Genomic DNA, 15,998 nt, shown 5'->3' with positions numbered 1-15,998 from the left:
GAAAGCGAATTTTGACTTATTTTTGCTAAGACAGCTCCTTCCCTTTTGGTTACTGACTTAGTTTGCTACAGCTGTCTTAACAAAATACCAAAGCTTGGGTGGTTAAACCATGTCAGTTTCTTTCCTAAGTGCTGGAGGCTGAAAGCCCCAGATGAAGGTGCTGAGAGGTTGGTTTTTCCACAGGCCTTTCACCTTGACTGATGGACAGTACCTCCTCCCTGTGTGTTCCCATGTCCCTTTTCTGTGAGCATGCTTCTCTGGTGTTTTCTTTGTGCATCTAGATCCTTTGCTTCTATAAGGCCATCAGTAGGCAGGACCAAACACCCTAACAGCCTCATTTGGCAGCCACCTCTGTAGGGTCCCTTTCTCTAGTCACATTGGGAGCTATAGCCCATCGCTGCTTTAGTTTAGGAGTTGGTGGGCAGGAGGGACACAGTTCAATCCATGCTGTTTGTTTTATTTCTTTCCCTCTGAACTCCTTTATTTTAGGCTGTGCTGTTAATTGGTGAGCAAGGAACAGCCAAAACAGTCATAATCAAAGGATTTGTGTCAAAATATGACCCTGAAAGTCACACGGTCAAGAATCTGAACTTTTCCTCGGCAACCACCCCACTGATGTTTCAGGTACTGCCTTTGAGGTTTCCCACAAGTGTAGGTTTGTGCCAGTTTTGGAGGCTCACGGTGTTTCCAGTGTCTGTGGAACCTTGTCAGACCTTCTGTAGCCATGACATCATACGAATAATGTCTTCTATCATTCAAATGTAGTAAATTCTCTTTCTGGTTAGGTTATATTATATAATCTTAAATTGTGGAGAAATAAGAAACTCTTAAATAAAAAAATAGGTGAATAAGGTGCTGCAGGCCTCAGTGGTGTTTAAAATATTTGTGTAGAAATGTAAGAAAGTGAAGGAAAAAAATTTTAAACCTGAGATAGAGACAATCACTTTCTGAGTAGGACACTAATAGCTCACTAATAAGAATTACTAGTAGGATTTCATAAAATTGAATATCTGTGCAGGAAATTATAGAGTGGAAAGGCATATAAAAATCTATTCAAGAAAATCTCTGCCACCTATTCATCTGATGGGGAAATATTTAAGAATGCAAAAAACCCACACTAATCAACACCCCCCCCAAATAATCCAATCACAAAATTGGAAAATGACATGAACAGATGCTTCTCAAATAAAGAAATGTGAATGACCTGTACAAACATGAAGAAAAATGTTCAAAATATTTAGGAATTAGCAAAATGCAAATAAAACCACACTGAACTGATTTTTTACCCTCATCGAAATGACTATTACTGAGAAAACAAATGAAAACAAATATTTGTGAGGATGCAGGGCCAGTGGGGAAACCTTTATATTCCGTTCATGGGAATATAAATGAGGGCTGCCGCTATGCAAATCAGCATGGAGGTGTCTCAAAACATTAAAAGTTGAATTTCCATATGATCCAGCTGTGCTGGTTCTGGGTACACACTGTAGAGAATCGGAGAGAGTGGATTATATGCCCACTTGCTACATTCATTGATGCACAATTTCTATAAACCAAGTTACAGAATCAGCTGAGGTAGCTGTTAGCAGATGAATGGATAGAGTGTGGCATATGTATGCAGTGGAGTTTTATTCCACCCTATAGAAGAATGGAAAAGGATAGACCGAAGTGCATTATGTTAAGTGAGATAAGCCAGACTCAGAAGGACACACTCAGAAATGGCTTTGATTCTTTTGGGTAGATACTTAGAGCTGGTTATATCTGGACCACATGAAAGTTCTACCTTAAATGTTTCAAGGAGCCTCCATGCTGATTTCCATAGGGGCTGCACCAGTATATGTTGCCACTAGATTTTATGCTTTTTACCAAACTATTTCCTATATTGCCAGTTTGTCTTGTCCTTCACTGGTGTAACTTCCTGACACAACTCCCATGATAAACTGTAGCAGTGCATAAAATCCTAGAATCTTAGCAGATGAAACTTGCTATGTCATATATCCTTGCATCATATGATGGCAGGACAAAAAACTTAAGATTTGCACTGCTTTAGTCAATGAAGCTTCAAAGACTGACCTGAGTTAGCAATGGCTGACTGTTCCTCTTATGCTGGTCCAAACCTGTATAAAACTATTGCAACTAGAGAGGAAAAATTTCCTCAGTGTCTTTTATGCACAGCAACAGTAGTCAAGTATTATTATTGCTATTTAAATTATGCATGCATATCTGTGCATTCTTATGGTGTGTGTGTGTGTGTGTGTGTGTGTGTGTGTATGTGTGTGCATGTGCACATAAATGCAGTGACCGTGGAGGTCAAACATCAGCTACCATTGAGTTGGAGTCGTGAGCAGTTGTGAAACACTTGACATGGGTGCTGGGAATCAAACTCCGGTCCTTGGCAAAGGCTGTGTGTACCCTTAACCCTTGAGCCATCTCTCTCCAGCCCCCTTATTGTTTTTAAATGATCAGTTATTTTCTGCATTTTGATAAATTTTCTTTATATTGCAAAGAAAAACTACTTTGGTGATGGATGAGATTTATCTGTGGATATAAGGAAAAGTTTAGAATGTAGTTAGGAATTATGCCAGTCTAAAAACATGGCAGTATCAGGTTAGTCTCTAAGATCCATGGCTAGGTTTCCAGGACCAGGCATAGCTTCTCTCTCTCTAAATTCATTTAGACGGCTGTTAATTATCACCAAGATCATTGTATATGTTCATTGTATATTGTATTATGTCACCTAAGAATATTTTCATATGAGTACATATTGCACATTGAGCATATTCTCTCTTCTCTTCTTTTTCATCCACATTTCCATTTGTTAGAAAAAATGTAGATACGTGGACAGGTTTTATATATTACAGATATATGGCATAGAACTTAATAAGTATTCTGGGTGAGTCTTGAACTCCAGATCCTCTTGCCTCTAACTCCCAAGTGCAAGTATTAAAGGTATGTATTACCATTCTGGGAAACCAAGAAATAAATTCTTTTTTTAATCCCCCACCACACTTAACGAATTTTGTGAGGGACTGGGGAGATGGTTAAAACACTCTCTGGTCTTGCAGAGAACCAGAGTTTGGTTTCCAGCAACCACATGGCAGCTAAGAACAGACTGTGGCTCCAGTTCCAGGGGATCTGACACTATTTGGCTTTCATGGGCCCCATGAATGCATAAGGTGACATGCATGCATGCAGGCAAACACACATAAAATAAAAATAAATATAGTTTTAAAAAATTGTTTGAGAATGTCATGTGTGTATATATTGTGCCTAGATCAAATTCATCCTTACTCCTTCCCTCCAAGTCTTCCCTCTACCAGGTTTCCTCCCAACCCCCAATGCTTGTTTTAAGCCAACTGACTCACTTAGTGCTGCTTGCATGTGCACAGGGCTGTGTGTATGGGCAGCCTATCAGGAGGCCACATCCCTGATCAGGGGGTCACATGCCTGATCAGGGGTCACATGCCTGAAGCAAACTAACACATACTTCCTCAGTAGCCATCAGTTGAATAGCTTTTTTGTTAGAGGTAGTCCTTGGTGAGTGCCCCTCTCATCCATGCTGGGGTTTTTGGCTGGCAAATTCAGGCCTTGTGCATATAGTTACTGGACTTCGAGGTCACGTGGGTAATGCTGTGTCTGGAAGTAAACTGTTTTGCCGTAATCTTCGGCTACCTCTCCCCCTTCTTCCAATATTTCTGCTTGTTCATCTCCCGCCTCTCCGTGTGTTTTAGAGAGAGAGAGAGAGAGAGAGAGAGAGAGAGAGAGAGAGAGAGAGAGAGAGAGAGAGAGAGAGATCCCATTTAGGGCTGAGCACTCCACTGTTTCTTTTCTGCACACTGATGAGCTGTAGTATTAATTATACTGCAATTAATTATAAATATCTTTACGTGAATTACTATGTATTGCAAGAGAAGCGTCTTTGATAAGCACTGAGAACTGTACTTATCTACAGGTTTACAGATAAGTATTTAGGAGTCAGTTTAATTCTATGTCCATTTAGCAGAATATTAGTATGAGGTTCTCCCCTAGGACCTACGACTTAATCCGCCATAGATTCCTTGGGTAAGTTAATAGTACCAGGAATGAGTTATGTCTTGTGAAGCAGGGCTTAAATTCAATCAGAAACTGTTGGGTTATTTCCATAATATTTCTGCCACTAGCATATGTATTGCCAAGCCAGTCATTATTGTAGCTTACAAGATTCACCCCTGGGTAAGACCATCGATCACCTTTTCTTATAGTAGCATGCACAGCACCTTCCCGTGCTATAAAAGCTAATCAGTAAGGATGAAGGTGCCAGGTTGGTACTGGCTTGATCTCTTCATGTCATGTAACTCAAATGTGTTGTGTCTCCAGCAATCAGATATTCCATCATGGTCTGGAGGGTAATCCATATCAGTGTCGTTAACCTGTAATGCTTGGTGGTTTATGAGACCCCACTGACCAATAACTTGAAAGAGGTAACTTGCATCTGTTACTCGGCTTTTTGTTTGATAGCCTATGGTGTCTAGGAAGGGAATTTGGGGGAAGAAATTCTTAATGTCAGTCTATACCCCAATTATCTGAAAATTTTAATGTTTTTATTAGAACGTTAATAAAATTTGAAAAAGATACTCATCAAAAATTGTAATTGGAAGGCAAATATTTATGGAAAAGCAAGCTCATAAAGCTTTGCTTCTGATGAACTTTGTTGTTCTTTGCTTATTGAAATCAAAATATCAGCTCAACGAGAATTTTTAAGGGCATGGATAATTCATGACTTCTTATTGCTTAATTTAATTGGTGGCATCAGAGCGCCAATACACTAAGACTATTGATTGAGTTTCTGAATAAGACTGTCAACTTCATTATACTCCTCTGCTGGAGATGAAATTTCCAATACTGGCTAGCCCTCTGCAAATAAATGACATCTATACAGTGTCTTGGTATGGAAGTCTAGATAAAATGACATCTCCAAATTGTAGATACTCAGCGGTGGTGTTTTGTATTATTATCATTATTATTATTGTTATTTTTATTATTATTGTATGGGTATGGAATGGAACATTAAATTATACTAGACTAGTAATGGACATATAACTATACATTTATATCTCTACACACACACATACATACCCACACATATACTACTATCATACACATATGTTATGATACTACATCATATTTAAATAATTTTAACTAGTTTTACTTTAGAAGGACAATTTTCCTTAAAGGTTATAATTATAGCCTTATTTGAGAATGAACATTTAAAAAAATCTAAGTGTGATTTTTCTTTTTATTACATAGAGTAATTATGTACCTAGTCACTGTTCTTGAGAACACAGTACATCTTTGGCTTTTAGAATGGCTGGAAATTACTGTTAGAGAAGGATATAGGGGTCTGGCAGGCATCCGCTGGGATGTGTATGTTCTCAATGTTCAAGGACAGGAAACCTCTTCCTGTCTTCTGTTACTTCATTACATCACTGTTTCTTCTCCTGCCCAGAAACCCCACAGCATCACCTACTCTGCTTCCTGACCAGGCCTGCTTGACTGCTTACCATCAACACTGTCTATCAAGCTGGACTCATTAGTTTAAGAAAGCTTTCAATTAGCCAAACTTCTGTAATTAACTTTCTCCCTATAATTTCCAGTCAGTGTCACTAAACAAAGCCAGTAGATCAGAGGGCATTTGTCTCTTCGTCTTCCACTTAGATGGATCTCAAGCAAATTGAAATTGTAGATGAGAAAGCGCTGCTGCTCACCTCCTGTCTGCTGCCATGATGCTGCGCAGTCAAACTAAGAACACTGCTGCTGCCAGGCTGCTTCACGATGGTTCCCGCTGCTTCAGCATCTTGAATCAGTGGGAGGTGTATGTGTTCCTCTTTGCTTGGGACACTCAGGTTTACATCCACTGTCTCTTATTAATAATTAATCATGTCTCCTAAGGCTATCCAAAGTGTCTAGTTTGGATAAAAAATTTATACTCAGCCCAAATTACATTTTGACCAAGAGAATTTATTATTTTTTTTTAGAAGACAAATGACCCATTTTTCTCCAAGCTTAGTGTTTTATTTTTATTTTCTCTATTTTTAAAATTATCAATTCATATCTCTAGATTTAAATAATCCAAAAATATGAAAAGAAAATGAAGAGAAATTCTAAAAAGTTTCATCTCTTTCAAAATTGTCTTAATATCTTTTGAATATAGCAACTATCTTATATCCATAATATTAACTTTAAAAAATGAGACTCATAAAGCCTGGCACCACATTTCACATCTTTTCTGGCATTCAGAACAGACTGTATAGGCCATGTTAAGAAAAACCTTGATCTATAAAACAGGAAAGCATGGGCCGCTTTGGTGAGCATGAAGCCGGGTTCCTTCAAGCCCCTTCAGACTGGTCTTTGCTTTTTGCAGTCCTCTCTTCTGTGTGATAGAGAATTCCTTTGGCTTCTCAGAACAACATGGCAGTAGTTTCCAGAGGAGACTCCCTACAGATGCTTAACCATCATTAATGCGTCTGGTTTCACTGTTTCTACTAACTGTTCATTGGTTGGTGGCGACACGTAAGCTAGAAGCCAGGTCCCATTATTCCGCTGGGCCTTTCCCTTTGCCATCCTGCCTACTTTCCATGGACTTTCTTTATCTGCCCTAACACTCACAACTGAATTATCAATAGTGTGCTGATTTTATTTTTAGCTTTTAGTTATGAATATCTATATTTCCATGCCAGTTGTATTATCAGATTTTAAGTTTTAACGTCCCCCATGGAACATTGTATGTATATCTATCTGTCTATCATCTATCTTCCTTCCTTTTTTTTTCTTTTTTTTCAAGATAGATCTCACTGTGTAACCCTGACTGGCCTTTTAAACTTTGCTAATGCAAGACTCTTTTCAATGGAGTGGGAAGATTCTATTATTTAGGCTGTAGATCTTTAAATAAAGAGCAAAACCTCTCAATTTTTAGATACATATCACACATAGAAACATAATGTAAGTAGATTTATATTTCAGTTTAATTGTATGTGTTACTTATGAGAAATGACGTAACTGCTTGAACAACATTCACATTACAATAATAAAATACCTTCATAGCTTTACAATGGCTTTAAACTTCTAACTCCTTTCTCATGTGTCACTTGTGTTTAATTCTTCGTTGTATGTGTTTATACTGATTCTGGGCTGTGCCTCAGAAACATTAAGAGATAGATGAAGCCATAAAGCTAATAAGTGAGAGAAGGAGTCGTTTAACCTTCTTTTTTATGACTCTAAACCCGGTGAGAGCTGTTACATAAAGCTGTGCAAATTATGCAGATTTACGTCATGTTCCATTCACGGGGACAGCTGTGTGAATGAATGGCAATTCCCAGAACTATCAATGAACAATCTTTTGATCTAACAAAGCCCCTGCAGATTCTTCCCCTTTTCTGGCTAGAGAAACAGACACATCTATAATGCCAAGTATGGCTGGTGTGATAAATACTGCTTACAATGTAATGAAAGGACTGTGAATCACAGAGGATAAAGGTGTGAGTACTTTAGGAAAACTTAATACAAATGAATGTAAAGGAAGAACTGACCACTCTGCATTTCTGTATGAGAGGCGTTCACATCTGTTTTAATGATATTTAGAACTATGAAGACTGAATTGTCTACTGAGAAGTTCATTCAGAAAACTGAACTGCATTGAGCTTTAGGTCTCTTATCATAGACAGAAGGATGAGAAATTCCCTCACTCCATTCCTAGGCCTAGTTAGTTTTCTAACCACCTAGTTTTTAACTGTTTAAAACTCACTTGAGACCTTACCCTTTCAGAGGAAGGAATAGGGGGTGGGTGGGTGGGGGAAGACTAGGGAGGAATGGGAGGAGGGATGAGAAGGGGATCTGTGGTTGGTATGTAAAATGAGTAAAAAAATTCTTAAATAAAAAATAAAATTAAAAAGCAATCCTCACTTCTGTGCCTGGCAGTAATATTGGTTTCCTAAGTCTGTGAAGTACAAATAGACAGTGGAATCAGAATTTTGTTTAGGGTCGATTGATTAAAAGGTGAAACCATGGTGACTATAACCTCCAATTTCAGAGTAAAGTTGTTGCATTTATTATCAAAGAACCATCCAGTCTTCTGCCAGAAATTTAAGCTCTTTAACAATCAATAGCTGGGTCAAAGACAGTAACATTTATTGGGCATGTTGGCTAGTGCCCATCCTGGGAGATGTTTTGGGTCATATCTCTAGGAGTATGTGAGCAAGGTTCCCATCATAAGCACTATAAACTAGCCTATAGGATGAGCACCATTTCATAGTGTGTGTTTTGTTATTATCTGAGTACTGGTTTGGAGACAGAAGAAGAGTTTCTAGAGTAGGCAGCTAGCGTCTTGAAGCTCCTTGTAGGTGACTCATAGTAATCCCTTGAAGTAGTGAGCAGGATTGTACCACCCTTTCGGAAGATGTTTCTGAATGTAGAGCAGAGAGCAAGATGGAAGAGATGACTGACTGCTTTAAGAGATATCTGACAGAGACGGTTGCAGTAACTATTCAATAGAGAGGTTGGATAGCACCAAGACTCAGAAGAGGGAGTGAAATAGAACACATGGACTCATATACATTGTGGTTGGGTAAGATTTGTGGTCAGTTAAATGGATATTGTTGAAGGCTATAAAGAGATATCAAATCAGTTCTGGGACTCCTGCATTTCCTCACCAATGTATCAAATGTACATGGTCTCATGTAATTTTCTAGATACTAATGATACAATAAGGAGTATATAGATAAGATGCCTGTACCATTGCATTCTAGAGTGGGGAACAGATGCTTAGTAAATAATAGAATGCATCTACTTGGAGTTTATATATGTCTATGTTTATTTTTATGATGCTGTGGGCACCCAAGTGGGGAAGTGCAGTTATTTATTTGCTTGTGTTTGTTTGTGTGTGCGTGCAGATGCACATGTGTGAAGTCATATGTGCATGCCTGTGGTCTATGTGTGGAGGTTAGAAGTCAAACTTTGTTGTAGGTCCTCAGGGGGGTTCTCACAGGTCTGTAGTTCACCAAAGAAGAAAGACTGGCTATCCAGAAATCTCCAGGCACCTGTCTGTCTCTCCCTCTTCAGCACTGATATAAGCATGTGCCTCCATACGCAGATCCTCATGCTTACGTGACCAGCACTTAACCATTGGGGCTTCCTCCACAGCCCTTCAGTTAGTTATTCATACCAGTTTAGTATCAGGCTTTTCTAACTTGGAAATTTGCTAGAAAATTACACAAGGGGAAGAACTCTTAGAAATTTGACTACACAGCTTCACATTCACAAACTGTTCCATTTTTGCCCTCTTTCTGTTTTTTTTAATCAGCATAGCCATTTTTATGATATGTAATGAATTCATCATTTCCTGCCATCTAAAAGAAATTAGGGTCATAATGATGAGGGAGAAAGTGCAGGTATGTGGGTCTTACTCTGTATTATTCTAATTATCCCACCTATGGATTTTTAGCTCTTGGAAGGTCCCATAAGACATAAAAATCTTCACACGACAAAGAGTTCTCATTAATAGACGTGGGATGTCTGGGAGGTTCTGGTTTGTCATGGGGGGTTGTTGGAAGGTTATTAATTGGCTTATGCATTTAAATTCATGGAAAGGTAGAGCTAAATTTAACCTAGTACATTAAACAGTGTGCTTTTATGTCAGGGGAAGATGTAATTCTCTTTTCTATTATATAATTTCATGGGAGATTTGTTTTATAATTGAATGAGTTGTGATATATTTACATGTGTTTCTATTGAAAATGATGAAAACATTTTCACATCTTTCCCTATTGCTTATTAAAATGATGATGGAAACTTACCATTTGCAATTACTTTGAAGATTTCTGGAGGCAAATATATAGCTGTTTCCTTATATTTTAGTGCATTTTATAGTTATATATTGGTTATAAAAATAATTTTAACTGGCTTACTCTTTATATGATGTAAGAATACATTTTTGGATAGGAGAGTTCATTTTTATTTCAGTGCACTTTCACTCTTCCTGCATGTATACAGCTTCTAACATGATTTAAAATCAGTCACAAATAGCTCCTACAGTTGTAGCAATAACTTGAGGACTCTAGAATGCTGAGTTTATAGAGTTGGAAAAGTTTGAATTTCTTGTTTGTTCTGGTATGCTAAATTCCAGTTACTTGGTCTATGCATTTATTTTAACTTGAGTGCAGTTGGTATTTATTAACAGCAGTACAAAAGAAGCTAAGACTGAAAAGCACAAATGATTATTGCTGTAGTTTGTCTCCTGGAGAGTCCTAATATAAAGACAAAGACCCAGTCACTAAGGGCCAACTAAGGAGCACATTTTGATGGTTTATTTCCAAGCCATTGTGACCAGCCATGGAAACAAGTACATTACCACTGCCAAGAGTCTGAGATTCTTTTTAAGACAAAGAACGTGAGCTGGGAGTGTAGGGAGTGGGATCTGGAAGGAGTTGGGGGTTAGGAAAGAATATGACAAAAATATAATGTACAAAAGTCTCCAAGAATAAATAAAAAATGAGTTCAAGATCTTTCTCATCCCCTCTCTCCACAACTGCAAAGGCTCCTTTAAGAGTTTCAGTGTTCTTTATATTGGTTTGGTTTTGTACAACACAGTATGGCCTCCTCTCCTATCACTGAGGAGTGTAGAAGTGTAAGGAGACAGTGGGCTTTGTTCTCTATGCTGTTTTGGGAAAGACTCATGTGGCTGCATCTGCCCCACAGCAGGGCATCTGGATTACATAAGGCTCCTGGACCCAACAGGCATTGTAGCAACTTGCATTTAAAGGTAGGCTGTGCAGCTCAGACTATGGACTTAAGAAGCCTATTAGACAATAGCACCGTTTAACAATATCTCTGATTCTGACAAAACTTTTACAGAAATGTGGGTAGGAGTCGTTGATATAGGCACAAGGAAATGAAAATAAATTCTCATAAATGGATGGAAGAACATCATCTATTCAGAATTTATGTTGATTAGAACTTCATAAAATGGTAAATGAAACCAGATTTCTAAAGTTGGTAAATACTATGCAAAATAATGTAGGTACTAATTAGCTTGCCAACATTAAGGAGGACATTTTGGCCTTTTATAAGTAAGTAGCTCCTGTCATTTGAAAGTTTCGGGTTTTGTTTGCTGTTTGTTTGCAGTAGTTGATTATGTCTTAGGGGAGACTTCACAGATGTTTCTCTTGGTGTTCTTGTTTAACAGCGGACAATAGAGAGCTATGTGGATAAACGTATGGGCACAACATATGGTCCTCCCGCAGGGAAGAAGATGGCTGTCTTTATTGATGATTTGAATATGCCAGTAATCAATGAATGGGGTGATCAGGTATATTGACCCTACTGTATATTTTTATTTTGCTAATTTGTGACTTATTTATTCTTAGATGACTATTTTTTTTTATTTCTTCAGCATGCAACTTCTGAGTTTCAATAAATTCTCTTCTATAAAAATCTTAAAGAATTATACGCTAGGAGCATGTCTGTCTGTCTGCATTTCCTCTCCTCACTCTGCATGTGTGGTGTGTGTAGATGCACTCTCCTCTTAGCTGGACTTATGAGGCCAGAGGTTGTTATCAGTTGTCTTTCTTGACCACTCTCCAGCTTTCTTGAGACATGTCTCTCTGAGCCTGGGCCTCACCATTTTGCTGGTTGGCCACTGAGACCCTGGAATTTGCTTGTCTCTACACCCAACCCCAGCTCAGAGGTGATTGGTGTGCATGACCACACCTGGCTTTTATGTGGGTGCTGGGGAATCTGAACTTAGGTCTTCATGCTTGAGCATCAAGCACTGTCCCCACTGAGCCTTTCTTTAGTCCAAGGAATGGCATTTTAATTCTAGAAGTTATTTTTCTTAGGTTACTAATGAGATTGTCCGGCAGCTGATGGAACAAAATGGATTCTATAACCTAGAGAAGCCTGGCGAGTTTACAAGCATTGTAGACATCCAGTTCTTGGCGGCCATGATCCATCCTGGGGGTGGACGCAATGACATACCACAGCGATTGAAGAGGCAGTTCTCCATATTCAACTGCACCTTGCCTTCAGATGCTTCCATGGACAAAATCTTTGGTAAAATGGTTGTTAGAGGGCAAGGGAAAAGAGGGACACGTTCTCTAGGGCAGCACAAAGCAGCCTTATCACTGTTTTAGTTTCTTTCCTACAGTGATTAACTCTGGATATTTATGGAGGTGGATACCTCAGTTTATGTTGTCTTCTTTGTTAACATTATTATTGATTATTTAAGTAGCTGTTACTAGCTTCTCAAGTGAGGATGTTAAACATGGCATGTACATAAGCTAGTTTTTATATGGGCAGCCTGTATATTCCTTTGTTAAGAACATGTGGCTGATTAACTAACACAAATAATGAATGTTTTGCCATAGGAATGACAGTGTACAAAACAAAAGAGTCCCCCATCTGGCCATCAGGGTAGTCAACATAATTGCAATCAATTACTGATGGGTTAAACATGTAATACTTCAGTGATAATTAAATTGAAGAGCTACTAACTCAATATATAGCCAAGCATATTTAATTTAACCACGAAAATGTATTTTTTACTTATTCTGGACTTACTCTTTGCAGAAAAAAAGTGTGAAGTTGTGAACAACTCTCTGTTAGGTATTAATTTACAATTTCTGAAAGTGCCACTGACATAAAACTCATTAAGATTACCCTAATTAATTTCTGGCAGGATAAAATGTCATCTTATCACCCCAGGCTAGGAGAGTGTGACAGCGCTCCTCCTTCAGTCACAGCAGTGGGAAGGTTTGGAGACCAAATGACATTTGAATTATCTAAACTTGGGGAAAGTAAAGTAGATGAGAAGGAATGACTACTATCACTTTTAATTATTCTTTGGAGCCTGGAAAATGTAGTGCAGAAGGAAAGTAATTTTATAATGCATGGGACAACAGAAGAGGAGACTATAGAGGACTTAGGAAAACCATTTATCTTTTTATAAGTCAATTTATATATTTATTGTTACTTAATAATAATAGTGTATCTAGTGTTTTCAGTGGTATTTGTTTTCTTCGATAATATAAAATATAATAAAAATTATTATTTTTACTCTATTAGAGATAGAATCTAGAGCTTTGAGCACATTAGGCTAATGCTCTGCCCTTGAGCAGTTTTTCTCTAGCCCTTTAGCAGTATTTTTAAATTAACACTCTGATGTTATTTTTGAATGCTGACTTACTTAAACCTATGATTGGTTTTCAAGTATTTGAAAAAATCAATAGACCATTAATTGCTGTGATTATCTATACTGCTTGGCCACCTGTTAACATACACCAGTACATTTGTGTAAATTCTGTACTGTGCTTCTGGACTGAGTCGTGTGATTAGTCAGAATGTGATGATCCTCCCCTTTCCAGGTGTGATTGGGGTAGGCTACTACTGTCCCCAGCGGGGCTTCTCCGAGGATGTGCGGGATGCTGTGATGAAGCTGGTGCCCCTGACCCGTCGCCTGTGGCAGATGACCAAAGTGAAGATGCTCCCTACCCCTGCAAAATTCCACTATGTGTTTAACCTTCGAGACCTTTCCAGGATCTGGCAGGGCATGCTGAACGTAACTTCAGAGATCATCAAAGACACAAGTGTAAGCGATACTTAAGACATAAAAACAATTCACATAGCTATTTTCTTATCCTAAATATTTAAATTTGATTTTTATGTGAGGTCTGAAAAAAATTTGGATCCTTTTTTCATACTGTTAATTTCTTCATCCGTGTCTAGCTAACACTGTTAAAAAAAAAAAAACCAACCTAAATATTACATTAGAAAATTTGAATTATAATTTTCAATTAAATCAATTTATATTTAGGGAAACATTAAACAGAATTATTATCTAAGGGCGTATGTATTAGTTTCTTTTCCTAGTCTTGTGATAAAATACCCTGATAAAAGCAATTTAAAGGAGAAAGGATTTATTCTGGTTCTTAATCGGAAGGCATGGATTGTCACAGAGGGGAAGTCATGGTGGCAGGGTGAGGCAGCTGGTCATGGGGCTGCCACAGTCAGGGTGCAGACAGCAATGAATGCTGATACTGAGCGTGCTTTCTCCTTTTGCATTAGTCTCTGCCCATGGAATGATGCTACCCATAGTTAAGGCGGGTCTTCCCACCTCAACTGTCCAGTTCTAGATGATTCAACATGGGCATGGGCTTGTGTTCTAGGTGACCCCAGTTCCTGTTGAGATGATAGTCAATATTAACCACAGAGTAGAATAAAAGAAACCATTGTTTTTTTTATAATATGCTATTTTTCTTCAATAAATAATGGGCACAATTATGATTGACTTTATTCTATAATAGTCCTGGTACTTTAAACTTGACTTTTTAAACCTAAAAAAAAAGTAACTATATTTATAAATCAACAGTCAGAGTGAAAAGAAACCATTTTGTTGTTAATCAGCCATGATTTTTTCTTGTAACTAGATGAAGTAAAAGAATTATTCATTCTGCTGCAATTAAAAAGAGGCAGCAGAGTAGAAAATTCATTTAATACAAAAACCAAAATGAGCGCTTGTAGATGTATGTGAATATGACAGTTCCTGTGTTGTAAGAATTTCCTTCAAGCTAGAACAATAGCTTAAAAACCCAATATGTCTGTTACCCTCCGAGCATGCCTGTGTCCTTAGGCTAAGTCACAGGTGCCACTTTCCTGGCCTTTCTGGATCTGGGGACATAGTTTGGTGACTGCTTCAGGAGTATTGGCTACAGAAACACTCAGAGGGCAGACATCTAACAAATAGTCGGTAAGCATGTTGGTGCTCACTGTCACATCCCTTCATCTCTGCTCCAGATGCTCACCAATAGGCAGCCACACTGGCTAACTTTTGAAAACTAGACAGTCTTGGGGAAAGCTCATAATCCTTTTGACAAAACTGACATTGAGTTTAGCAACAGTGAACATTTCAAGTTGATTTATGAAAATTAAAATGTACTATTATTGTGTGTGTGCAGGTGTGTGCATGCATGGACGTGTGCACATACAGACACACAGACACACAGACATAGACACAGACACACAGACACAACACAGAGACACAGACACAGACACAGACACAGACAGACAGACAGACACACATGGACACAGACACGGACACGGACACGCATGCCATGGCACCCATATGGAGGTCAGAAGGCAACTTTGTGGAGTATGTTCTCTCTTTCCACTTTGATATGGCTTCCAGGGGTCAACTGAAGACATCGAGCTTGCAGGGGAAGCACCTTTACATTCTCAGCCATCTGGCCTGCTCTCAAGTTGCATTTTCCTCTCTCGGTGTTATTGATAAATTAATGGAACTGTGGAATGTGATTCTCATCTACTATTCTTCATTAGCCATTCTTGTCACTTATTTTAAGTGAATACAAACAATTTTTAGCAATTGATGCTATAGTAAACTTTCTCTTAACAGAAACTTTTATATTCTGGAAAGCAAATAGCTTTTTGTCATTAGTAACAAAACCTGACTTGAAAGGTAAGAAATTTCTATTAGTATTTTAAACCAAATAATGAGCTTCAGCAAATTTTTTTTTAGACTAGAATAGGACTGTTGTTTAATCAATTTCTCCAGTGAATTTTGGTCCCTGATTTTTTTCATATATGCCAGATTTATATTTGCAACAAATTTTCCTTATTTCTGCTAATTAAATATGCCTTTGTAGATCTCAATTGCACACATATAAGAGTTGCTCATACACTGTACATTACACTATTAATGGCCCATGAAAGGAAATGTTGTAACCGATTTAATAACAATTGAAGACCTTTTCACACAACGTCAATTAGTTTGTTGATTAATCTGATAAATTTGTAGTATTTTTTATGTGGGGATATTTTCTTTTTAATTTAGACCACAAAAGAATAAATTTGATTTCTCCTTATTATACTTGAATAAAATCAATACAAATTGGAATATGGGCATTTTAAATGTATTGTATGTATTTTTAAAGTGGTGTATCTGATCTATAAGCCAG

The 15,998-nt window shown here is 37.9% G+C and overlaps 1 protein-coding gene across 1 annotated transcript in view; it reads left to right on the top strand.

Annotated features, from left to right (window-relative positions):
* The window catches only part of Dnah5 (dynein axonemal heavy chain 5), a gene marked incomplete at its 5' end in the record, with an annotated part of 220,050 nt that overhangs the window by 114,847 nt on the left and 89,205 nt on the right, over nt 1-15,998 (top strand). Inside the window, 4 exons of the mRNA XM_059276732.1 lie at nt 490-624; nt 11,216-11,338; nt 11,868-12,081; nt 13,392-13,615. Coding sequence (XP_059132715.1) covers nt 490-624; nt 11,216-11,338; nt 11,868-12,081; nt 13,392-13,615 — 696 coding nt within the window. The remainder of the gene's footprint in view (nt 1-489; nt 625-11,215; nt 11,339-11,867; nt 12,082-13,391; nt 13,616-15,998) is intronic.

The sequence above is a fragment of the Peromyscus eremicus genome, chromosome 11 (genome assembly GCF_949786415.1).
Source record: "Peromyscus eremicus chromosome 11, PerEre_H2_v1, whole genome shotgun sequence".
In the NCBI taxonomy this organism is placed as follows: Eukaryota; Metazoa; Chordata; class Mammalia; order Rodentia; family Cricetidae; genus Peromyscus; species Peromyscus eremicus.
The sequence above is the reverse complement of the archived record's forward strand: the minus strand, read 5'-3'. Positions and strand labels throughout refer to the sequence as shown.